A 27,813-nucleotide genomic window follows, 5' to 3' on the forward strand; every position below is an offset into this window, starting at 1 on the left:
TATATCAGCAATTTTTTATTTTATTTACTTGATTGTTGGTAAAAATAACCTAATAGACCATTATAGACATTTATACTCAGACTGATACATATGTTCAATTTAATTAACACCTGAGCGTTCTGACAACTATGATGTTCCAACTATGAATGACAGATACAGGAGCTAACCATTCTATGTGTAAATAACTACTCCAAAAATTATAACAATATCCCAGTTATAGAGTGAGTGAGTCTTTAAATGTGTCTTTCTTTGGGACAGAATCATTCTTTCTTCATGAAAAATCATCAGCAAAATTGGTAATTTATAGTCTTGTCAATATGAAAATGTTATTTCTAGTTGCAGATTAGCTTACAGGAGAAGTTAAATACCGTGTGATTTTCTCAACAAAAAACAAATACATTTTACTTTTCTTTGATAGTATGAATATTGAACATAATTATAAAGAACACTGAATTTGTTCATTTTTAACTTTTATGAATATACAGTATTTGCAAAATAATTAGTTGTTACAAATGAAATAAATTTTAACTAGATTTAATTAAAAAGTATATGAGTTTATATTAAAATTACTTTTTAAAGGTTTTAATTAATTTTGCTATACAAATTGAAAATAAAGCAAAGACTGTAATTCAAAGCAATTCATCATAGGAAGTTATATTTGAATATAAAAATGTCTATATCCTTTCTCCACAATACACAACAAAAAAGAAAATGTACAGAAAAAAATGTATAAAAAATTTTAAGTAAGCGATACAGAAAACAAGCTCTTTACTTTGAAAAGTAAAAATCATGTAGGATCATGTACCTGGAGCTTCGGGTATCACGGTATAATTAACATATGCTATAATAAGTCATTTAAATAAAGAAAAAAAATCCACTGTGTTTTTCTTTTACATAGTCCCAGTCAATATATGGACCTTAAATTTTCTGAGGAGACTTTCATTCATCCATTACCACACTCCTGATCTCTGTTCACCTCTAGTGTTTTCAAAAAACATGAAGTCCTAGGTAAAAACAAAATAAAGAAATGAGTTTTCAGCAAGAAAACAGATCAGTTCTTGGATGAATAAATGCTAAGGAATCTGACGGAACAGAATAACCATACCTGCTAAACAAGAAAAACCTGTAATAGTAGATCTGGGGAAAACTGATAGCTTCAGCTTTCCATTTTAATGGCAGTTAAATCCTGTATTTCTATTCCCTTACTGATACCTGCATGAATTTAATTAATCCTCTGGTAATTTCTCTAAATTTCACTTTTTTCACACCCCCTTAGAATGTTTCTCTTTCAGTCTTTCTTCCTCAACTTTTTGTACTCCCTGTCTAGCAATGTAACTTGTGTTGTGACCGGAGTTCCACGTACAATTTTTAGATTGTTTCAGGACAATGACAGCCATCTTAGAGTTAGACTAACATCTTAGAGTTTTTTGGCCCAGTTTCATGATTTCTTTTCCCAACTTGTCCACTGTGTTCCCCAGCTTGTCTTACTTGCTCCATCAGTTTCTAGCCAGACCCTCTCCCCTACTGACTTCTGTCCAGTCCTATGAATTCTACCTCTCTCCCATCTATCATTATCCTGTATCCCTTTACCAAAAAATAATGGAATCCTTATCACCTTTCACTTGCACTATTGCACTATTACAATTTTACCTCTCTTCAATCCATTTCTCCCACAGTCACCAGGACATAACTATTTTATTTATGCCTATCTGAAACTAATGAGTTAACTGAACAATTTTCAGTATTTTCCCAAGGTCTACAAGACGTTGCCCAACCTCTACCCCATAGGCATTTCCTAATAACCTCACCACTACCCCCAACCCCATTTTTCATCTATCCCAACACCCTAGACTACTCTCTCTCTTCTCTATACACATCATATCTTTGGTTGTGGTATATAAACCTTTGGTTAAACAGTTCCCTAAGGCTAAAGTTAATATTTTCTTTTCTTGTGAAATAAACATTTATTGAAAACACAATTTTTAAATAGAACTGTGGTTCTATTTAAAACTTTATATGGAAAATACTGACCCTACACCAAATTAGATAGAATAGCATAATAAAGTCCCCGTGACCACTCACCCAGCTTTAACAGTTATTAACATGAACAGTCTTGGTTCATCAATTACTCCATCCCCCATATCCCCCTGCCCTCACACCTATTATTTAAAAGCAAATCTGTGATTCCATATCATTTTATACTGAAGTACTTCAGTACGTAGCCCATAAAGAATATGGACTGTTTTTATTTTTCTACAACCACAATAGCAACATCGCATCTCTAAAAAAAACCTTAATAATTCATTAATATCATCAAATAGCCAATGTCCAAATTTCCCAGAATGCCTTATGTCTTTTTGTATTGATTTCTTCAAATCAGTATCCAAACATGTTCTGCAAACTACATTAAGCTGATGTCTATTTTTATTTTTATCCTTTTATTTCCCTGATATTTATTTGTTGAAGTAACTGGATCCCTTTTCTGTATTATTCTCTCGCTTTTTAGTTTTTTTTTTTTTCCTGATTGCATCTGCATGTCAGTGTTTAAAATATTAATCTAGTGGCTCCAAACCGTGCTTGCATATTGGAATCACATGACAGCTGGACACAGCTTAAAGACTTGGATCCACCTCCAGAGGCTTTGGTTTACTAGATCTGGGTACAGTCTTGCCATGGGGAGTGTGAAAGCTGCTGTGCAGCTAAGGCTGAAAACCACTGCTCTGTTCCAGGAGTCCTTGACACTGGCTGTGTACAGAATCATCAGGGGAACAACACAAACTTTAAATTCTGAGATTCTTAGTTTAACTGAGGTATGGCCAGATACAGTTTTTTTTTAAAAAAAATCTCCCTAGCTGTTTTAATATGAAGGTAAGTTCAAAATCATTGCTCTATCCTATATATTTCCTACCAATTGGCAGTACCATATAAGGCTTGTTTGAATGTAGACTGTTACTACAGTTTATATTCCTGTATTAGATGATTTAATTTAATAACGGATTAGGATATCTCCTTGTTTCCCTGAGACTTATTCCACTTAAACACACTGGAAGGTTCAAACTCTTCTCCAAAGCACTATTTAGATTTTTTTTTAATTGCTAAAACCAGAGCTTCTCATTAACACATAAGATCCTTTTGTTACCATGTGAAACTGCATGGAACCTCCCAAGAGAAGCTAGTCACCTGTAAACCCAGAGTAGCAGGAGAATATCGAATTTCAGAGGTAAGATTAAATGGGACCCCTCTGAATAAACCTACACATTTAAGGTCATTTAGAAATATAAAAATTACTAAATTATTTCTGAATGCTACTAGAGAAACCATCTATACTCCAGATTAGCAAGAACAGACTTACAATGAGGAAACAGGCACCAAGCATGACAGCTTTCATTTTCACATCAAGGTCTAAGGGGAACTGGATGCCAAAGTTATCGACGTCTGTAAATAACTCTCTCACAAGGCCAGTCCACTGTTTGGAAATCTTGCCAACCACATATTTATCATCAAGAGATTTAATCTAGATTGAGAAAAAAGACAGTCAAAGAAATCTGGAAAACTATTAATAAAACTACTTTTAAAGTGGGAATAAAATGAAACAAATATTCTATTAAAATCATATGTCATTCATAACTATGAACATTATAATAATATATTAGATTCATATAGATACCTAAATCTATTTACAGATGCATTTAAAAAACTTTCTTTGCTACAGAGAACTAATATATGAAAGTAGTTTTATTGACATTTAACATTTTCTATGCTACATTAAGATAGACAGTAATAAATTAGTTGAATTGATCCAAATATAATTTAAGCAGGAAAAGACACAACTATGAGATATTGCTTTGATGAAATTTCTAGAAGCCATCAAGTGGGTAGGAAATGAAAATTGCATCTGAGTTCTCCTAAGACAAGCACAAAGAGTTTACAAAGGCTGAGTGAGGTGATGGGAGGCCCCATTGTCACCTGCTGTCAGTAGGAAAACGTGAAATGCCAGGAGCTTGGAAAAGAGGACTGGCAGTTCTGAGTGAAGGAAAGTAACCAGTAAGTGGGATGCCCCAGGTCCAAGGCTGGGGTCAGACTGGACAACAGGAGGGGATGGGTGACACCAAACGAGAAAGTGTGTATGAAAGAAAAAGGCTCCAAAGTAAATTTCTTCTAATTTTACAGTTCTGCCTGTGGAAAGCCAAAGGCCATGATAAAGAGTTGAACAGCTTATAGCCAGACAGATGCACCTCACCAAGCAGGCACGTAGGGGCTAAAAGTAGCCCCCAGTCACCAAAGTATGTACAGGCAGGGTTGTGTGAAACCAGGAAGAGGAGCATCCTTTTCAAATGTGCACAAGGTACCACAAGGTACCAAATGTGCATGTATTAAATCCTAGCTCAGGTTGGAACTAGCTACATAAATATGGGGAAACTAAAAACAGCTGACTCATTTTATTTGGGTTTGAGTAGTTAAGTTCTTTAAAAACCTGAATGAAACTTCTAATATGAACACTGTGATAGCATGGGTTACTCTTCATCAAATATTTATTTCAATCTCCTTCCACTGTTAGCACAGTATCCTTCCCTGCACATTGAAATTAGGCTTGGCCATGTGCCTTGTTTGACTGACAGAGTGTTAGTGGATGTGACATGAGCAGAGACCTTAAACAGGGCCGAGTGGTTTGGCCTTGGTCTTGCTCTCCAGGGATCAGCCACCAGAAAAGCATGATCCAGGCAGTTGCTGTGGCTACAGTTCCAGATTGAACATACCCGGAGCGGACTTGAGCCCAACTGGCAGCCTAAATCAGAGCTGTCTGGCTAAGCCTCAGTATATTCCCTAGACACAGTTAACATGCAGACCCATAAACATGAGAATAAATTCCTGTTTTCTTAAGCTACTGACCTTTAGGGTTATTTATAATGCCACTATTGTGGCAATATAGACTAATACAAATTCCCTATTGCACACCTTAGTGTTTTATCTGCTAACAGCTGTCATCTAAGCATTTGAAGCTATTAATGAAACTTTCCGTTTTATTTTTTAATTCATTTTTAATTTTTCAAAAAATTTTAAATGAAATATACAAAAGATAATTTATCAGCCAGTATAATCCTTCCACTAGACTTAACCACATATTAACTTTTCCCCTTTTTGATTCTGATAGCAAGAAATTTAAAAATTCACCCAAACTTTATGTAAGAAGTAGAATATATCTTTTTTTATTGGAAAGGAACAAAAAAGTGAATAAGGAACTACAACTGAAAACTCAATAGGACTAGAAAATTTTTAGCTAAATTCTAGGAAATATTTTAAAAACAGAAAACCTATATATAATATATATATATTATATATGTATATTACATATATATAATAAACTAATTTTAACTTCTGGAAATAATAAACTGGTATTATATTACTATTAAACTTATAAACCTATACATTTAATACAAATAATTGATAAAGGTATTCTAAAAGGAAATCTATAGGTTCCTCTCACAATACGTATATAAATGCAAAAAACCCAAATAGAACATTAACACATAGAACCAAGTATTAAAAAAATACTATAACAAAGTATAAAACACTAAAAAATATGATTCAAAGCATATGAGTGTGTCCATAGGTACTAAAAAGGTATTTATTTACCTACTAATTAAGCATATTTATAACATTTAGTATATGCATGGTATATAAATGCTTTATAAATTTTAGGTAATTTCTTCCTCATAATATCTCTCTAGGCTATATACTATTATTATACACAAGTTTCATATGAAAAAACTACAGCTAAGAGAGGTATGTAATTTGTCCAAGTTCACAAAGATAAGAAGTCATGGGGATGGATTTCAAACCCAGGCATTCTTCTCCAGAGTCTGTATTCATGACCATTATGATGCTCTGCTTTTTAGAAATTTAAGTATCAACTCAATAAAAATCTAGGTCAGGGCCAGCAAACAAAGGTCAGTGAGCCAAATCTAGCCTGCCCCAATTTAGTAAGAAGTTTTATTAGGACACAGTCACACCCAGTATTTATGTATTGTCTATGAATACATTCATGCTAAAATGGCAGACTTGAATATTTGTAACATTGACCATATGATCCAGAAGTCTAAAATGTTTTCTATCTTTTCTTTTCTTTTTTTTTTTTTAAAAAAGCTTGGTGATTCCTGCTCTAGGTAAAACAGGAATAGACAAATACTGTGAAAAATAGACAATATCTTTCTAAATTATTAAACATTTGCTGCTATTTCAATTGAATTATCAACTTGGTAGGTATGTACAAAATTGGCAGTATTTTTCAGTTGTGCTGTAAGAAGTAGGCTGGAAAAGAAAATACGCTAATTGGAAAATTAGAAGAGCTTGAATGATTTCATTTGCTATGTGATTTTATACCTAGATAAATCAAGTAAATATATATAGCAAAAATGCCTTCTAAATGTAATACTAGAATCTAGTCACAAGACTGAATAAAAGGTAAACACTGAATAAAAGGTAAAATATTTCTCAATATTGACAATGAGTACCTAAAAATATAAATATTGCTGATCAGTATGATAATGCCTATGAATTACTTAGGAAAAATTCCACAAAAGATAGTGATTCTATATGAAGAAATCTATATGATCTTATGAAGAATAAAAAATTAGATATAAATGAATTAACATATATAACACTTCTGGGATGAGACAAGGTTAGCATCATAAATATGTTAAGTTTTAAAAAAAATCATGAACACATTTAATACAATACCAATTGGTATTGTATTCTAACTTCTGAAAAATGTAATGAAATAACCTTAATGTTCACAGGAAAGGAAACATCTGACAGTATCAAGAAAATATGATAAAAATAATTAGTGACTATTTGGCTATGACTAGATATAGGATGTATCATTAAGTCAGCATAATTGAATCATAAGGTGCTGCTGTAAGAACAGGTAGTGATATCAGTGCAACAGAGGTAAGAATCTAGAAATAGATCCCATTACTTGTGGGAATTTAATGTACAGCATTTCAATTTAGCAAGAAATGAATGGTTTACTTAATAAATTGTGATCACACAGTTGTCTAGCCAACTGACCAAAGTACAAAAAGGTTAGATTTGTGGGAAGTATTTGAAAATCAGAGAACAGAGTTACAGAAACAGAGTAAAGTCTTCAACACACAAATTACACTTATAAACTGACAAGAAAAAAGTAAACAACCCAATAGAAAATACAGGCAATGGATATTAAAGGACAATTGAAAGAGCAAATACAAGCAGCCGGTAAACAGAGAAAAATGCTCATAATCCCTAACAGTCAGGGAATCACATATTAGAGATAACCTTCCCTACTCCTATCTGCTGATTTTAGATTTCCTATTTTAGTTTGCAGTTTATCTGAGCTGAGTCTGGGTGTTATTTCTTTTTCTTACCAGAACTCCTTGCAATTTCTGAATCTGAGGATCCTTGGCACCAAGTCTGCAAGATTCTTACCCATGTATCTCTTTGAGCATTATCTCAAAACATCCTCTGTCCTCTCTTTTTCTGTAATTCCTCTTTGGCATACACAACAGTAGTTTATTCTAGCTTCCATGTCCCTTCAAATTTGTCTTCTTCCCACCTCCTCTTTATTTTCCTCACATGGGATCATCCAGTTCCCTAATTCTGTCCTCACCTGTATCTAATTTGTAGCTCATCCTTTCAAATGAGGTTTTATCAATGACTATTCCTCATTTTCGGAGGTTCTGCTTGACTTGTTTTCATCCTCTTTTCCTCTATAACTTGTTTCATCTTTCCCTTATAACCTTTTTTTTTCCCCTTAGGCTCTTTAGTGTCTGTTTAGGTATTTCTTAGATGATTGATTGCAGACTGTTCTATTACATGCAGTTTGTTTCTGATGGATTAGTTTCTGGAGCAGTGTGTAATTTTTGAGTCTACTCATGTGAAGACAGGCTTATTCTGTAGGAGTAGAGGGTGCCCTTGGTGATCAATCTCCTTCTAGTATGCTTTTGCATTCAATTCTCCCATCTGTATCACCACTCAACATCAAGATCTATATTTTGAGATTCATGAACCATAATGGTGGTATGAATTCAATCTTGAAACTCATTGAGAGGACTGGATTGGGATATCAGTTTCATGTAGGCATATTTTTTTCCTCCTACTGCAAGAAGACAGATTCCCTTATCATCTCTATGGGATACAAAGTCTACTTGCCCTTCTTTTACTCCCCTTGGGATAATCTTCTCATGGCTTTAACTACCATAAGTATGCTGAAAACTCTGGCATTTTTCCCTTACATACCTAGAATCCACCATGACTCAGAAACAAATCATCAGCTTCCCACAAATCAACTGTTTCCTTTTCAAGATCCTTAATTTGGCCAATGGCATCATTATTCATTCAGGTTCTTAAACATCAGACATCAGACTAATGAGACATAAGACTCATCTGTAAATTTTCTTTCATTCTCCACTGACATCCAATCTATGAAACGTTTCCACTCACTACACTTAGGAAATGTTTCTGAGTTGTTTCTTCTTTTGGAATGGCTCTTGCTCCTTCATATTCAGGGTATTATCTCTTTTCTACTCCAGGTTTCCATGAAATTGGCACCATAATGGGGTCCATGTTCCATAGTCGTCCCTCATACTGATAATTCCTGCTTTCAAAATTTCCATTATCTAGCCTACAGAAAGTGACTCAAAAGACTATTTTCTCAATTCCCTTAAAGGTGTTGCCTAGTTAGAACCATTCTAGATGCACAGGAGAGAAGTTAATTCATTGTACATAATGGATGCTTTAAGGCATCCTTTGGTATGCTGGATGATTTCTAACTTTCTTATCATTAAATATAAAAGTTTCACACTCCAGTCTGACTTGCTTCACCAGTATTTTCATTTATTTTATATAAATAAAATATATACCAGCAAAACTTCCATTAATATTCCCTGAAAAAAACAATTACTTTTTCACTCCTCTGGATCTTTTATGGGAATGATAACCCCTACATAGGGAACTATTATTATAATCCATAATCTTGTAAAATCTTTAAACATACATAGTTTATATCTACCCCCTACACACACACACACACAAACACACACACACACACACACACACACATACTCTGCATCCTTTGTAAGAGTCTTTATAAAGTCTCTATTACATTGTAATGTGTTTTCTTAGAATTTCCTGTCTCCCTCATTAGACTCTGAAGCCACTGAGGGGTGATCGTCTTTATATAACAGAGGAATTGAAAATTATATGACTACAGAAGCCAGGCAGATAATATAAAAGGATGAAGCTGGATAGTAGAAAACCTTGGGAAGTCAGGAGACTGTGGCAGAGTTCCTGCATCTTATTTCTCATAAGGGGGCAGCCCTGCTCAGCTTTAGATTTTTGTCCCTTCTATGAAAAGGATCTAGTTTAACAGATTTTATACTTATAAAAGAGAATCATGATATTAAGATTAAGTTTTATAATCTGTTGAGTTTTAAGCATTTGCAACTAAATAATATGGGCTATAAGGCTGGGCCCCATTTGTTGAAAAATTGCTGTGAAGAAATTCCTCCAGGTAGTAAATACAAGGATAGATTGTGATTTCTGAGGAGTGAATTTAATACAAGGATAAAGGAGAGATCACAGAGAAGCATAAATGGGTAGTACATCTTACATTATTTTTGTTAAAATTCTCTTTGCATAATTGGGCGTTTTGTAGGAACTCAAATATGAAGAGGGCCTAGAGCACTGGCAGCCTGCTGTGGTTCAGACTAAGGAGGGACCATAGGCTTTGGGAATCAGACTTAGATGAGAAAGTTAACGTTCCATTTAAAATGGATAATATACATACAGGAACCAACATATTTAAATGTTAAATGGTTTGTTTATATTTATTTGACTACAAAGCTCTGTTTTTTTTTCCATTTAGCATAGTCAACACTGATGTGTAATCAGACCAATAACCATCTCTCTGACCAAAGATAAACATATGAGCACACTGAGTCCCTCTTGAGATACAAGGATGTACACATTTATTTAATATGTTTATAATATCCTCCCAGTTTATATTATCCTTATATTAGGAAACCAAGACCTATAAACATTATCACATCTCTTACCTCAAAATCAACATCTGCACAACAGCTGCAGACAATACATGGGCCAGTAATTTTCAGAACATCTTCTCTCCTCTCATTTTGAACTGTAAACTTTGGCAGGCATAGGTCCCAGGTCTGATTAACATAACCTATGGGTACACCAGGAGGAGCGTAGACTTCTATCTACAAAAGCAAAGGAATATAAAAATCATAATCACAACAATGTCTAATAAGAACTCTCATACTGAACACTTTCTAAGTGTCGGACACTGTTCTAAGGACCACATCCTTAATTCTTAATTTGTTCTTAATTCATACCACATCCCTACCAGGTTGGCACTATCATTCCTATTAATAGGAGAAATAACTGAAGAACAGATAGGTTAATTAACTTGTATCATATTCCCCAGCTGCAAAGTAGAAGAGATGAGACACAAACGTGGGGAGGCTGTGTGCACAGTCTACACTCTGAGCACTGCTCTACTGGCCTCATGTATTTCTAAATTTCCACACGAAAAATGTCTAAATTGCAAAGAGCTCTTTACCTAAGCTCCTTTAAAAACAGTAGTTTAGATGCATGGACAGAGCTCTGATCACTGGGGCAGTTTTCAAATATGAGTGGCAGTGGTGCTGTGATGGAAAGAAATGGAGCCTGGAGTGTTGGTTCTGCTGTATAGTTGGGCCACTTTGAGACCATCCCAGTATGCTTATCCTAACTAAGGACCTCCTAGGACTGTTTATTGAGATCAATAATATAATGTATGCTAATATGCTCTATAAATTGTAGAGAATATTCTGTCAAACGCTTAGTTTTTCCTCACTTATTCTTATGAATATTATTATTATCTAAACTAAACGACATGGAAAACAAAACAATTCGGTATGAATAAGATCAGTTTTCCTTTCAAAATAAGTACAGTATTAGACGTCAGATATCTATGTGCTTGCATGTCTGTCCTGCCCTCACAGCTGCCCGTATGGATGGCTGAGTGACAGGCAGGGCTGGGCTCAGGCCCGTGGGATCTAGGCAGAGGCCAACTTCCTGTAAACACTCTGCCTGGCGTCTCCCCGAGATCCATGTTCTCTGCCAGGCTGTCAAGTAACATGAAAGAGACCACTGGACCTCATGGAGCTGAAGGTGCTCACAACTAGCATATCCCTATAACAGGGACTCAAATATGTTACTTTTTTCCAATGGAGAACTGAAAAACACAGGAGTTGAGATTTCTCAGGGGGCCTTCTCCTAGGTTTGCTCCTTGTAGGTTGGCTAAAATTGTGAGATGAACACATCTGTCCTTTTCCTCATTCTTCTGTCCACTTGCCTCTGGGATGGCATTCGAGGGTATCTCCATGGTGCCCTCCTCTGGCATTGGCCAGGCCCTCATGGTCATTTTGGGAGAGGGACTTGACTGAGGTGCCCTACCTGCTTAGCTCTCCCTGAAGATTGAGGCGTCTGGTCTCTGAGATCTCTGATCTCACCCCCCAGGAGGCGCCCTACTCAGGGACAGGGGGCTAAGTGCTCACTCTTTTCCACCTGCCTTCCTTCCTGTACAGTTTACTCTCAGGTATAAACCAATAGCTTGTGGACCACTTTTCCTTTAGATCTCAGTTTGATTATATAAATTCAACAAGAGGGTAAAATTCTTACAGAACTACTTTGCAAAGTACCCTGGTAACCGCTCACCAACCTCCTGCAGGCAGCAGGGGAAACAACAGCTGGTACACCGTAGTGGTCTCTCCAGAGTTATGACCTCTCGGCCCATGTTATCAAGAATCCTCATGGTAAAAGGCCTAGAAGGCCCACAGAAATTTCGGGTACAGCAATCAGTATCCTCTGCTGCAAAGTAAATCTTCTGTCCAAGGCTGTTCTTAATTTCATATTTGTTACTAGTTTCAAAACCTGTAAGGACTAAAAACATAAAAGAGGGAATCATTATGAGTAATTGTTAAAAGAATAAGGAATCTATCTTAAGATACTACAATATCTAATTATACCATTTTTAGATGATACTTCAACACAGGAGAAAGAAAAGGAAAGGTTTTTAGAGATGATCTAAACAGAGAAAGAAAGGCAAAGGTAGTGGAGGAGAGTGTATTAAGGGACTGAGAAATTAAGAGAATCCATGTGAGGCATGGACAAGAAGACAACTCATATATTCCTAATTGCATAGGCCCATGTCAGAAAGGGAGACTCTGCTGTGAGGGCTGGTGCGAAGCTGCAGAGGGCCGGAGCTGTGCTAAGTGTTTGCAGAACATGTCTCCTTGTTCGTGTGTTCAAGTGTGGAGGAGAATACAGGATGATTGCTCTGTTTATGCTCCTTATAAGATTATATTGAATAAATTGGCTTGAGATTTTGTTTAATAAACCATAGCCATGGCTTATCATTCTGCACTGTGTGAGAAAGGTATGACAGGGCTTACCCTCAGTGCACACGTGTGAAAAGGGAGGGAATGGAATGGAAGGTGAGATAGAACATCACCCTGGGCCCAGGGCACCCTTGTTGAGCTCAGCAGTGGTTGTTCAGAAGTGGGAGGTGGGTACTAGACAAGGCAGAAAGGTGCTTGGCAACCAAGGCTGCAGCTCATAGGATGTCTAGACTACTGGCATCCTAAGGGAACCCTGTACCTTAGAGGGGGCTGATCTCTTCATGGAGGAAACAGCCATGCTAAATGCTGACACTCATGTGGTATCTCACCAAAGGGCTTCCCATATTGAACTGTACTTTGGAAATCTCTCCTTGCTTAGAGCCAGGAAGGAGCAAGTAATGGTCTCACTTGTCCACAGCCCTCATTAACATGGGTCATAGGATGTCAGGAGCCACCAAATAATGAGCAATTAATAGAAACATAGGAGACAAAAACCACTCTCTAATATTGGTGTGGATGGACTGTTAGTCAGATGGAGATGTTCTTCACAAATTTTATCACCATGACCTCCCTTAAGTGTCTCTGCTCTGATTCAGAGAGGTCCTCACTCTGCTTCTAAAGGAACCTCCCTTTACCTTAATGTCCACCAGTCAAATATTTCATGAGAGAAAAATTAAACTGATTCATGACATGGGATCTATTACCTAAGAGTTTCATTAAGTAGCTTAATCTCAAAATTCTTTTCCTTATCTGCAAAATGAAATCAGCAGGCTTACACAATATAAGTTTCCTTCTGGTTATTTAAAAATGAAAACAAATAAAACAAAAGAATTCTATAGCTATGTCTTTATTGTCTATTAAGGTTTGAATTGGAAAATGTATAATTGCCTGCCATAGTCTCAGATGCTAAAAATAAATCAAGTAATCTTCAATTTCTTTATACTACTCATAATGTTAAAATATAAAGTTTGAATTTGAGACAAAAAGAAAATAAGAAAATGAAAGACATCCCTTTTAAAAAACTGAATAATTCTAAACTACTAAATTTGAAGTTTACATTTCATGATTAATACATTTACATTTCCATATATATAAAACTTACAATCTAAAAGCTGTAAATGGAGTGCTATATAATGTATGGTGTCTGTTTTTTTGGGGGGGTTATAATCTCAAAAGTAAATTCTCTAAATAAATCATTAAAAAATTGAGGCTACAAATTATCGTACAACAAAGAGCTTTTCCAATGAAAACACAGTATAAACAAACAAATAAAAATATATAAATATATATTATAAATATTTAACAATGTACATTACAAGTGATTTTAATGTAATAAACAACAATTGTGTGGTCTCACCAAATCTTTTACTATACTAGTACAATTCACATAATTTCTATCGGTGGAAAAGACCTTTGTAGAGATGTGAAGAAAGATTTCACAGATACATTCTAAAAATCCAGCAGTTTTCACTGAACTCTTTATAGCTATAAGGAAGACACTATAGTTAATGAATCCACCCAGGTTCTCTTTCCCCTGGCAGTAGCCCTGAAACATTCAGTGGCTTCTTAAGTTTATTGTGCCCTGAGGAGCGCTGGACCTAAGGAAACATGTGTAGGAGTCAGGCCCCATTCACAGGAACAGGAGTGGTGTTCTAGGAGTTCCAGCCTATTTGCCTGCCAGACAGCACCCTCCCGTGCAGTGTCCCTGCACCCAAGGTGATCATCCACAGCCCATGGAACAAAGGTTTTACAGGGTTTATCTGAGCTCCCAAGAGAAACTGTGGGCCATAAGGCAATTTTCCAATGCATCCAAATTGAACAAGTTCACTTGTTTTGGAAGTGTACTAAGGTAACTGAACTATTGCAGGCGGCTCTATGACAAATCTCACGGTCATCACAAACTGGGGAAAAAAGAGTTGAAGCAATAGAGGTCAGGCAAAGTGACAGAATCAGATTTCTAGAGAAAAGGGGCAACACAAGTAGATTTTGATTGGTCTCCTCTGAGTTAGGGTCTGTATTATGAGGACAGATGTCTGGCATAATATTATTTTACCACTTGATTCCCAATTTCACGAAATGAACTGCGGATAATCATCATCATTTCATTATCATGAAGAAAGACATTTGTGATAACCAGGTTTACCCATCTACATCACCAAGTGTCATATTTGTGGTTTGTGATATGCCTCTATCTGCATAAATGTCCTCTCTTCCTAGAAATATGATAAATATAATGAATACATACCTTCTAGAAGTTCGATTTGTTGATGAATCAACAGTTGATCTATCTATTATAGTAAAAAAAAATTAAGCTGTAAGCATATATCATATTATTAAACCATCCAATTTAACATTAGTGTTTTTATATTTTAAAATAATGCATATAATCAATTATCAATATTATCAATGTTTAACAGCTATTTATCCTACTTCTAGGTGTAAAATTAAAGTTAATGCATTTTTAACTGAAGAAACATCTATTGAATATTTCACTATTAATGTGGACAAATTCAGGTCAAACAAAATTGACTTACATTGGAATCCCTATAAAAATTAGAAAAACATGTTCCTTCCAGAAAGGGCTTAGGAAATATTAAGACCTTTTTATCCCCTTAAAGAGCTTTTTTCTACAAATCTAAACATCTTTCTTCTTAAGAAGTGTATTTGATACCATCATTTGTAGTAGGTGATAACTTCCCCTACATATATTGTAATTTTAAAAAATCTACATAAGGTATTTCTTAGAGAATTTAGGAACTAACAAAATTCTTATATTATATGCTGCCCAAGTGCATTGTGGGAAATTAAATTAGTCCAGAGAGTGCAAGAGAGACAACTCATTTACTGAAAACTAACTTACCGGATTTCTAATGGCAAACAAACACTAAAATCTCACATTGCTGAGATACGCTATCATGGAGTATGTTAAAATCCAGGAATATTTTTTTCTTTTTGGTAGCATTAATAAAACTGTGTCTTCCAAGAACAAAAGCAACATAAAAGTGTAAATTTATTAATTATAATAAAAGGTGGGCCAAATTATACATAAATTATTAACTCCTTTTTTAGTACCACTTTTGAAAAATCAACACTAAACTGAGTTTGAGTTTCTTTCCAACTCCTAGGAAATTATTCAGTGTTGGGATTAAAAGGCACAGGATCTAGAACCAAGGTTCCAGAAGTAAATAGCCATTCCCACTTCCTCTGCATTTTGATGCTGAGCAAATTATGTAACTTCACTAGGCCTCAGTTTCTCTTCTGTAAAATGATAATTATAGCAACTACACATCATAGAGTTTCTAAAGGATTAACTGAGTTAACACATGTATTATACTTAGGAACAAAGCCTAGAAAATAGTGCTTAATAAAGGCTTGTTATTGTCTATTATTGCAAATTATACTCAAGATCATAGAAAATACAATTTCCTAAGACATTTGCATTTTGCTTTAAAAGTAAATCTGACCTAGAAGAATTAATTTGTTAGTAACAACAAAAGAATAGTTTCACCATTTCAGACTTAAGTGAATTAGTCAATTGTTAATCTCATTAAGTAAACTGGAAGCACAGGTTTGTTTTTAGACTCTTATGTATTTGAAATACCTGACTTAAATATTCCAATCCAGGTGGACAGTTTGATGGAGGTGGTGGTGCTGGCATCCACGGTACCCCTGCAGGCCCACCTGACTGATAAGACATTGGCTGGTGTTGGACAGGAAAGCCGACTGGGCCACCACCTGAATAGCCAGCTGGTGGGACGGAATAGCCAGGCTGTGGAGCAGGGTAGTCAGCCTGGGGAGCAGGGTAGTCAGGCTGGGGAGCAGGGTAGCCAAGCTGGGGAGCAGGGTACCCAGTAGATCCTGGAGGTCCTGAAATATGAATATGTGAAATATTGTAACTGCAGAGAAAAATGCAAACTTAAACTTAGGATTATCCTAGTTATCTGCGAACTACAATTTACACTCAGAAATTCTGTTTCTGAGAAGCTTAAGGTTTGTATTTTTATCTTTCAGTGATTTTTCAATGAAATACCTGTGGCTTCACATCCACTTCTATTTGGAGTGTTTTAGACTATGAATAGAGTTGGCCCACAATCTTAAACGTTTCACTCAAAACTCAGATGCAAATATGCTTGAAATCTAAGAAAGTGAAAGAAAATCAAGAGTGACCTTGAGTCATGTACATAAAAACTTTGGAACGCCTTCCTGGAAAAGAGAGATGCCACTGAGTAGAAAGCCCAAAATAAAGGCTGTAAGCCAGCATTTCTAGGACCAAACCACTCTGTAAAAAATTATAATTCTAGAATTCTAACAAATGACATTTCCTATATAAATAGAATTGACAGTAGTTTTTTCCCCTCAAGGCATATTTGGCAAGGCCTGGCGACACCAATGGGATTACATGATTAACTAGAATCAGAGACAAGTGCTTTGAAGGGAGGGACCGGGGCTTTATGACTATGTTTGGATGGGGAGAGAGAAAGGGAGGGAGTTGGGACAGCCTCCCTGAGGACCACGTTCAGCTGAGATCTAATGGACACAAAGGAGCTGAGCAGACCAGTGCCAGAGAAGGAACATTTCAGAAAGAAGTCCTGGGATAGTAACAAACAAAAGACCTTTAAAAAAAATCTGAAAAAAGGCCAGTTTCCCTGAACAGAAGAGAGACAGACTTAAGAAACAGTTAAGGAGAAGGCAGAGGAGCCCCTTGGGTATGGTGGACCAAACTAAGCATTTTGATCTTTATCCTGAAAGCAAGAGGAAGCCAATGACATATCCACTGAGTACTATCTGTGATATATGTTATTATACAGGTATGTACTTTTAAACATCATTCGCTACAGTGCAAAGATCAAACCACAAGCAAACCTGTGAGAGTGAGGAGATGTGAATTAATTTGTTATACTATTAGCATTATTAAATCCTCACAAAATTCTTTGAGTGGATAATTGATTATTTTCCAAATCAATGGATTAAACATATGGAATTACCTGAATTTGGGTAATATTTCGATTTACCAATTGATTTAACACATTATTAATGTATTAGTCAGCAAGTATGTCATTTATTAATTATAAAGCATTGTGCTAGGTGTTTTACACATACTCTTATTTAATCTCCAAACCACCTGAATTAGGAAATATTATGCCCATTTTGTAGATAAGAACCGAGGCTTGGAGGTACAGCAACTTGCTTAAAACCACCACACAACTATTAAATGCAGAAGCGAGAACTGGAAGCCTGATCCAGCCTCTCTCTGCCTGTTTTCTCACTTGCATAATGAGGATTAATTAATAGCATTTACCCCAGAAGACTGAGAATTAAATGAGTTAATCCACATTAGGCACCTAAATTCTCAATTTTAATCCATCACTATTGTTAGCATTATTGTCATAAAAGACCTCTGCTATATTGGCCTTGGACTTGAGAAATGAAACTGAGCTATTTCCTCTTATATATCACCTGCTATTATTTAGCTATGGGTGGATTAAAACATACTCCAAGTGCCTTGGACGCACAGTATAGACTTGCTAACAATTCTCCAGACACCAACCATATAAAAATTTAGAGCAGTAGTTCTCAGCCCTGGCTACACATTAGGATCGCCTGGGACATTAACAAATTACCAATACCGGAGTCCCAGAACCAGAGCTTCTGCTTCAGTTTTCCTGGATGGTGCCCTGGTACTAGTGTTTTCAACAGTTTACAAGTAAATACTTAAGTATAGGCACCTTAGAGCCCTGGAATCTTTCTACTTCACATTCTTTTAAATGCAAACATCTGGATGAGATCCAGGCCCCACTGAGAGGTTTCTGGCTAGACAACTAAACAAGCCATTCAGCACCCAAGCACATTTGTTTGCTCTGAGTAGAATACAAAATGCATACAAACCAGATTCCTTTTGATCCTAAATCCCTAGGACAGTCCCTCAAGATGTGGGTAGCCTGCCTATTTGGAAATCTGGGTACACCATGAATTTTGCCATTTGGTAAAGTTATGGTAATGTTGATAACGGCATTTGTCTAAATGAAAATCTCTGAAGTCTTCTCTGCAGTGGTTCAAAAGAAATGACGTATTCCCTGATATGTAGCAATATGACTCAGTTACTTTTCTTAGAAAGGCAAGGTGTGATTGAGCATGTATAGAAAAGCAAAGCTTTCACATTTTGTATGTTACAAAATAAAAATGAGAATGATCCCAGGTGGCTACGTTTATACAGCTTCCAGCTTCCAGATTTAAGCAGTCATCTCTTTTGCATGACAATCACTGAATACAATTAACCCCAGATAATAAATGACTCAAAAACACCGGGAGATAAATCTCCTAAATGTGACTGCATGCCCATAATTTTCAAAACAAATGGAGAATCAATAAAATCTTTTATTAATATGTGTATTTTGGGATGTAATATATGTACAACCTTATATTTTATTTCCTAAATGTCAACTCACTACTGTTTTTATTAACACTACATCTTTACTATCCTGTATAAATAAAAAATATGTTAATGATATGATAATATATAGTCAAAGGAAAAAAATCAAGAACTAGGCTGCCAATTTCATTATCTCACTTCAGTAAAAGACACTACTAAAAGAAATACTGAGACAGACAGACACACACACCCTTTGGGGAATATCAGTAATTGATACATTTTGGTTTTTTACTTTTCAGGCCAATGTTTTACCTGGATATGCTGCCGAAGGATATTCAGGGGGATACCCAGCTGGTAAATGTGTTCCTGGGTAAGGAGCATTCATTTGAGCATCTGCAAATCAAGGAGAGGTAAACATTCATCTGCTTAAACAATACATACTAGAAAGAAAAATGCACTGTCCTTAAGTAGTTTTCATTTATACGCTATTGTGTGTATTGAAATAGATAAAGCGAATTCTTCCGCTGACAAAAGTTGTGCCTGTTATCAGTTTGTCTCAAACAAATTCCCTTTGGAGAAAATAGGCAGCTAAGTTACTGGGGCTGAATTTCTAGTTTTCAAATATGCCTGATGAACATATTCTTTTCCATACTTGGTTTTTGTTGGTATTAGAAAAAAGATTGTTTTAAAACTATATATAAGTTGTAAAGAAAGAGATGACTGAAACTAGCTGGATGTGGGGGTGGTAATGGACTATAGGTGATTTTAAAGATATCTATAATCACTGATGTAAGACCTATGTTTTAAATATTTAAAACAATACACATAATTCAATATTTAAATATCCTTTTTATGCTGACTCTGGAACTAGCCCATTAAGTTTGGGAAATCCCAATATTTGACCGATTTTGACCAATAAAAATCCTAACTGACCTTATTACAGTAAAGAAGCATATTAAGTTTTGTTAGCTGCTAATCAATGTGGTTTGAATAATCTTAATATCTACACAAATGGTTCAATTTCCTAGTTTTCATATTTGTGTTTCTCCAGTCATTCCTTTAGCAACCACCCCAGCCAGAAAATATTTACTGAGCATCTCTGTCCCCGAGTGGGCTCTATGGCAATGCTGGCTCTGCCGTCGTGGAATCTGTGGTCAGGTGGACACAACACTTAACACCTTGTTCTCCTCTCATTCCCATGGCTTATTAACTGTAAATTCAGAATTGTTTCTTTTTGAATCATGAGGACACGGCATCAGTACAGAACAAAATGTTGGTCAGACTTTCAATCTGACACATTTCTTGTGTTTTTCTCTACCCTGGGCCTTCAAAGGCCACTCAACTCATGTGGGTTCAACAGGAAGGCTGAACTGTGCCCCAACCCCCTTTCTCCTCCAGTCTGTTGGCTTCATAACAACTTGAGCAGAATGGAGTCCAGGGACACTGTTCAAATGCAAGCAACAGAGAATCCTCCACTTCAGCCAGGGCTTTTCCTTGTACAGACACTGCAGCGTATTCCGAATTACCGCACGTCTCTGCAGTATCACAAGTCTTCCATCCCAACCACCCCTTCTGATTCTTTGCTTCAGGTGAGTGGCCAAGCTCCTACTTCTCCAGCTCTCAAGGCTTTGCCCACAGCCCCCTACTCCCAACCTGAATTGGAAATAACAGGATCAGACTCAATAGTTCTCAGGGAAAAGCACTGCAAATCTGACTTAAAGACCCTTCCTTAAATGGCATGTCACATTTTGGGACTCTTAACTGGTATCTACTATTTGAACAATAGTAGATATCCACACATATGACAGATTCATGAAATTAGGAGCTCATAAGCTCTGGGATTTGGTATCAGAGCAATGATCATGATTTCAGAAATTCCATGGTGACTTCATACAAAGAGAAAATAAGTGAATGGTCAAGGGGTCAAGTAGACCGAAGAGCATATGAATTACAGATTGATTTCTGCATTTGTGAAATGCAACTTAAAATAATTTATGACTACAGGACTTTCATATTGCTGATAAGTTATTTTATTATTTCTCTATGCATATTTACATACATATATACATTGTTTCTATTTATGCACACAGATACATACAAACACATACATTTATATAGACAGGAAGCTGAAGAGTTAAAAGGTAATTGTATCCATGGCCCAGTGAATTTTTGTTAAGTGATCTGAAACATCCCAAAGCTTACAGCAAAGAAAATAGCTTAATACTATACAAATTTACATTTAAAAATCTTTGAGTTTTCTTAATAAAATTAAATTAATATAGCAAATATTAAGAGAAGATCATGACACTTCATGAAGGAAAGTTGAGTTTTCTGGTCCTAAAGAGTACCTAATATATATAACAAGGCTGCAGTTGTAGTAAAGATAAACATTTCTTTGGCTATTTAAACAGAGATAAGTGGAGAATAGAAATTCTTCAGAAAACAGGATTTTGTTTTTCATATTTTCTCCGTGTGTATTTTTTTCTCTTCAGAGCCTTAGATTTTTTTAAAAGACAGAGTCTTTAATTATGTTTTGTCAATACCCATCTTATTTAGAATAATCTTGAGAAAAAGAGCCAGAACATAAATATCTGTATTTATTTAAACCTATTCACATGTGTATGTTATAAAATATATATTGGGGATGTATGTGAGGATTTTATTACAAGGTACTGGCATATTAAATTCATTGTCTGTTAATTAATATGATTTGAATAGTCTTCATGTATGTAAGATACACACTGAAAAAGGAAATGATCTGGATGAAATGGAATACAAATTATACAACATATTTCCCAATAAGCCTAAAATTCCTTAGGTTTATCTAAGACTTTTTTATATTTAAGTGAAAAATTAGTGGTAGTGAGTATTTGTGTACATCTTCTCTGCAGTCAAAACATTGGCCCAGAGTTAGGACTCTGGAGTATTAACATCACAAAGCAAATTATATTCTTTTGGAAACTGAATTTAAAGCATTATGACAAATAACACATTAACAAAGGATGTAACATTTTAGGAAGAAAGTAAACACTTAAATTACTTACTTTGTTTGTTCATGCTTTAAGTAGTTCTGAAAAAGAAGACGTGATGTTAATACATTGTCTATAAATATATAGGTCAAATATCACTGTTGAAACAAGATACTGTGAAGCAATCTAAGTGTGAAGCTACACATAAGATACCCCTCTACTCATCCAGTCTTCCAGAATCTGGTCATTTAAACTTCTTGGTCTTAACTCCATTCCCCACTGATACGTTTCTGAGTAGGATCTTACAAGTTGTTGGTCAGTCTAGGATGGTAGACCATGTCTAAAAACCTTGGGAGGAGGGGGCTCAATGAGGCTGAAAGCCAGAAAGAAACACTGTGAGCCTGTCTCCCCTCCCACCAAGTTAAAAACTGGAGCCTTCCAACCTACACAACCTACAAGGAGCATGTGATCCAGCATGCAGCCTCAGTGCTGGGCTGCAGGCATGGTCCAGCATGAGAAGGAGAAAGATTAGGTATCAGGTCACACTACTGCAAATACCTCTGGAAATTCCAGATCCCGAGGGCATGTTCTGCCCAGCTTGAAAAGCAAGTTTGAGAAGGCCTGACCCCCTGTTTTGTGTATCAGTACATGCTTTGAACCTAAAAACATACACTCAGGGGTTGTAGTAGTTGTAACACCACGTAATCCAACTGAAACTTCGTGTTGCTTATTTCTACAGAAAAACAATAATAAAAAACACTGTACTCAGTAATTCTGCCTTCCAGTGCCTTGATCCCATGTTAGTCTTTCCCACTACTATCCAGTCACTGCTTTTTTCCTATCTCTCCACTTTAAATCCCCACCCCTATAAGGCTGTTAATTACAGTTACTGCATGATGCAAAAACTTGCTACTTGATTGTTTTATCTTGGACCCACAGGTTGATATGAATAGGCACTGCACTTCCCAGCCCCTCTCCAGTCTCTGCTGTCCCAGTACTAACTCCTTCTACTGTGTTATTATAAATGGTTAAATAAAAAAGAAGTCAACTGAACCTTCCATATCTTTAACTAAAATCTGGTGTTCCCAAGAAGAAACCACATCCCACCTCTCCTTTTCTAAATTACTGATTTATCATTGCCTGTTACAAGCATAAAATTTAACAACATATTAAAACTCTCAAGAACATTCCAATTATAGTCACCTCTTAATTAAATAAACTCAAGGACTTCAATAATGGGTTTTCTTGGCCCTGATAAATTTAAAAATATGTTTTTTTGACTTCCCGGATTTTCTTAGAGCAATAATAATCCCTGTTAGCATTAACTGGTCAGAAGCTAACTGCTATGGACCTCCTCAGACCAAAGGTACAAAAAGATTAAATTTTATGTTTTTCTGCAGTTATTCAAGAAGGTGAACAATAAGCTAATAAACACATGTAACAAGAGTATACTAAAAGTTTTCAAAGTCCATATTAGTGTTTTATGTTCAATTATATGAAGAACTACTAAAAAAGGAGACTAAATTCTTACATTATTAAAAAAGGAGATCAAATTCTTATATTACATGGCCTATTGGGCCATGATTACTTTTGTCAACACACATTTCTATGATCAAAGATTATATATTAAAATCCATACCCATTACCTTCAAATATTCTAAGAGTATCTTAAAAGATATACAAAAACTTAAAAACTAATCACTGTTGGAGTAGAAATGGATAGTATCCCTTTATTAACACACTGAACTAAACAGCTCAAGTTTTTACTTAACCACTGTTTCTCATAGGATTACTCTGTAATATGCTTTGTTTTTTTTAAAAAAGTTTTATGGCTTTTAACCAACTTGGAAATTTTAAGGGACTACTGTTTCATTATTGCGTTGCCTACAACATCAGAAAGGCACTCACTTCAGGGAATAAACCTAAATAATACCTGGAGGTATTATTTTTAAATTAAACTTTTTTTTTTTTTGGTGAACAAATCATTGAATTGGAAAGAAAATTCCATAGTTTCTAGAGGGCACATCTGTATATCTAATATGGAAAAATTAGTTCTAATTTAAAATAAATTTCTTATTAGCATTTAGTTGTTTAAACATGGGAAATTCAAAAATAAAGAATGTGCTAGAAAGATAGGGAATTCATACACTAGTGCTTTGCATCGTATTATGAACAGGTGGAGGCTCTTAAGCAGTGGAGTGTAAGTTCCTGAGTCCTTGCCAAATGAGTACCAACTACGAATATAAGAGTATTTACCTTTCATGAGGGCAGAGATAATTACCTCCTTGCACAAAAATCCAAGGAAGAGAAACTAAACACTCTTAAACAAGCTTATTTGTTCATATTTACCCTTTTCCTTCCTACTTGGTCTCATTATTTTGAGTCTTAAACTATAGATTTGTGGGCACAAGTATCTGGTGGCAAAACCACTGCAGAACAAAATCTGGGTGGTCCTCACTTTCCTGTAGGTTTTGAATTTTTCACAATTCATAATATCTCAGGCATGAAAGGTGGTGTCATATGCTCTGGTGCAAAATGTGAAGTGACAGTTGGACCTGTATGTGTGCCAGGTAGAATGAATAAAGCTCCTGTGGACAAAAGATACCCACCATGTGCATCCCTGTCCACTCTTCTTTACTGTCTTAAAGATCTTGTGGTTTTCTCAAACTTAATGGGTCTATTATGAGACAAAATGCTACTCAGTTTTTTAAATGACTGCGCTGTGTCTTGGTTTAATTAATTAGTTAGTTAACACAGTAACTTTTAAATAGTACCTTCTCCTACTCCTTTTAAGAAACAAATCCCAGAAAAACTTCCAAGAGATAGAAAATCATATTTACCCTATCCTAAAGGAAAAAAGTCTCTAAGAAAGTCATATATTGTACCACTGGAATCATAATTATGTCAGGACAAATATAGAACTTTCAAATTGCAATCTGATTATTACATACTTCTTCCTAATCTGTTAAATGAGAACTTCTGAGGAAATTAAGGCATCACATATTACACCCATTTATCTGTTAATTTTATTCTACCAGATACCATAAGATCCATTGTGTTCTGGGATATTTGATAATCATAAACCTCTAACACCAGGGAGAAGGAGGAACAGTGCAGGTGATATCCCGTTATGGCTCCACAGTTTATATAGGAAACCCTTTTGACCCATCTCTTGGGGGTCCTGAAATTTCTATCTTACTGCTTTCCAAAAGTATTAATGTAAAATCTGGAACCCACAGGTGAAGCACCTCAAATTTGGAAGATCCTAAAACTAGCTTTGAATTACTCATCCAAATTTTCTTCTTAATTGCCACAAAACAAGCCAGTTAACATTTTTCCTATAGTTCCAAGATAGGGATACATGTTCTTAATTATTTTAGAAAAACGCTACTGCTCTAAAAACAGTCCCAGCATTCTATGCCTCTCACATCCTGTGAGTAATGAAAATTAGATCCTAGACTCCTGGGAGGGGAGGAATTAGACACAGGGAGTGGAGAACACAATATTGCTGAGATAAGTCACAAAGTAAATAATCTCCATGTTGTTCAGCTTATGTTTGCAGGTAAATTTTATGCATTTAAAAGAGGTTAACATCTAAGGGCAAAAATATTTCATCTGTTTAACTGTGGTTTTGGTAAAAGACAAGCAGAGCAAAAACAGAGGGGCTCACGTACATAGGCGGCCAAGATGTTGGTGAGGATCGGAGTGCACCAGTACACCATACGTCCAGGACAGAGGGTGGACGTGGAGTGGCTGAGGCTGTTATCAATGCAAGGAAGCTGGTAACAGAGAGTCTTCCTATAAAGTTCCACTCCTGTGTTTTAGATTTAAGAAATCAAATATGCTCAGAACCACACTGGGATAGCATTTACAGTAATCCTTGAAGAAAAACATAGATATACATCAACTGAGCCAGCTGAGAGAGAGGTGGTCAAGTGCTCTACAAACCTAGCAAGTAAACCAAAGAGACCAAAGAAACATAAACTCATCTTTATGTCAGTTATCCTGGTTTTGTTGCTTTATTACTCCCAGAAAGTCCTGAGGCTGTAGGGAGGAAGCTTGGCTCATTCAGGGGAATGAAGATCTGGGGGTTACAGAGCAAAGAGGGAGAGATCATTAGACAGCAGGATGGAGAGGTGGACAGGGGATAGTTCTTATGGGTTTCCTGCATCTCTACCTGCTCTCTAGGCTCTCAAAGGCCAGGGCATGGCCTGTCTCGTCAGGACAAGATGTTTAACTGGTGCTTGTTGATTGAACAGTGTGTACAGTATTATTTCACTCCCTTCAGTCCGAAAGAACAGTCGTAACCTACTTTACAGATGTGAAGGATGATTATTCTGTGACCTAAACATTTTACATGCCACTTCTATCCAACTGCAGACACCCACTCACTCCCTTTTCATTTATTTTTCATTTCCTTGTGTTTGTTCAATATTCAAAGCCCTACAAATTGTCATATTCACCCAGGTGGTATTAAGATAAAGTCCCTTTTGCTAAGAAAGTTCAGGGTAGAAAAAGGGGAACCTGAGTCTCCCGACACTCCACACTAAGCAAGTGACACTTAAACTAATAAATGAGGAAGCTAAACCCAGGGAGATTAATGGTCACTTAATGTTATAAGCTCACTAACTAGCCAATATGAAAGATTGCTCAAATTGCTAAACTAGGAGAAACACTTCCTGTTCCCCAAACTGTGAGGTGGCTATGCCAGAATTTCCAGGAATAACTGTCTAAATAAAACCACATGGGAACCAGACAGGGAGCTTGGAGAAGCAGGGACTTGGTCAAATACTAAAAATAATAAAGCTAACGTTTAGTGAGTATATTCTGCAGTGACAGACCCTGTCTGATAAAGTCAACACGTCATACTGTAACTCCTGTAACTTTCGATCGTTACACAATTTCAGAGATGATCAAGGAGGAACATGTGGAAGGAACATGCTGCTCAGAGTAAGCAGTAGAGGCAGCTTCAAGTCAGGCAGGTGGACTCCTGAGCTAATGGTTTTATCCTCAATGATAAACCGCCTGTGTCTTCCCACTTCTGGCGTTCCAGGGCGTCTAGCATAGTTTTGGCTCCAGCCATAGCTGTCATTAATACTTACTGTTCAGGGACAGCTAGCAGGTTCTATTAATCGTCCCTTCTAATACCCCCAAAGTGCTGGCAGACTCCCCTGAGCCCAGGTTCTGCCCATGATCCAGCGCTGTGAAAAGATGTTCTAAGCAAAGTGCAGCCTACAAGGCGGTTTCAGGCAGGAAACACGTTGGCCTTGGATAGGTCCTGAGACTGGCCGGGGTACCTCTGGGCCAGCTGGGCCCCTCGCTGGATCCCTGCTGTGCTTCTGAGGTCGCTTCCGGAAGCCGCTGGGACCCAGCCCCTACCCTCTACCCCAAATCTGGGAGAAAATACAACCCGCCGGCCCTCGCGCCCCTCCCTCCTACGTAGCCCCCAGCGCCCCCGGCCCGGGCTGGGAACCCGCGCAGGGCCGGCGCCCGGTGCCCTCGGCGCCCCCGGCGCCCCCGGGGGGAGGCAGAGCGCGCCCCCGCCCACCTGTGGCTGCTGCCGCTGCAGCGCTCCCTGCCGTGAGACGAGTTCCGGAACCCGGGCGCCGGCCGGTGCTCTCTTCCCTCCAGCCCTTGGCGTCCAAGCGAGCGAGCTTCTCCCGCAAGTCACCAGGAAAGAGGCTTCCCAGCGACCGCGGGGCCGAGGCCCGTGGCTTTTGGTTTCGTTTCCTAGATTTTAGGTGTCCACAAGGGCTTCCTGTCCCCCTCCCGCGCTGGCACTTCCGCGGCGCTGCGGGAGGGCCTGAGACTTGCAGGCGCGGACCCGCTGCCCCGCTCCGTCTTTGCCCCTGGAGAGACTCCAAAAACGTTGGTTCTGGGGTTCAGGGCTACGAGGAAGTGAGACGTCGAAACCAGCTGGAACTGGGAACGTCACTAACACGGGAGTGGCCGCCTCCGGGTGGACCCTGGGTGCCCGGCTCCGGAATTTTCCTTACTCGGGCCGTGACCTTCGTACCTTAGAATCCCGTTGCTTTCA

General features: G+C 37.0%; 1 protein-coding gene across 3 annotated transcripts; it reads right to left on the bottom strand.

Moving 5' to 3' along the window:
* LOC105089513 (phospholipid scramblase 2) lies at positions 1–27,813 on the bottom strand. 3 transcript variants are annotated; one of them, XM_010980576.3, is made up of 10 exons: positions 27,325–27,813; positions 25,451–25,590; positions 21,852–21,877; positions 19,120–19,200; positions 16,039–16,304; positions 14,683–14,725; positions 11,759–11,979; positions 10,092–10,253; positions 3,353–3,514; positions 1–1,004 (listed from the first exon to the last, which is right to left on the bottom strand). In XM_010980576.3, the coding sequence occupies exons 3-10, from the start codon at positions 21,862–21,864 to the stop codon at positions 951–953; spliced, it is 1,002 nt and encodes a 333-aa protein (XP_010978878.1). In that variant the 5' UTR covers positions 21,865–21,877; positions 25,451–25,590; positions 27,325–27,813; the 3' UTR covers positions 1–950. The 3 variants fall into 3 exon arrangements, with proteins under 3 accessions (XP_010978878.1, XP_031304656.1, XP_031304669.1); XM_031448796.2 differs by lacking the exon at positions 25,451–25,590 and having other exon boundaries at positions 27,325–27,812; XM_031448809.1 differs by lacking the exons at positions 16,039–16,304; positions 21,852–21,877; positions 25,451–25,590; positions 27,325–27,813 and having other exon boundaries at positions 19,120–19,188.

The sequence above is a fragment of the Camelus dromedarius genome, chromosome 2 (genome assembly GCF_036321535.1).
Source record: "Camelus dromedarius isolate mCamDro1 chromosome 2, mCamDro1.pat, whole genome shotgun sequence".
NCBI lineage: Eukaryota > Metazoa > Chordata > Mammalia > Artiodactyla > Camelidae > Camelus > Camelus dromedarius.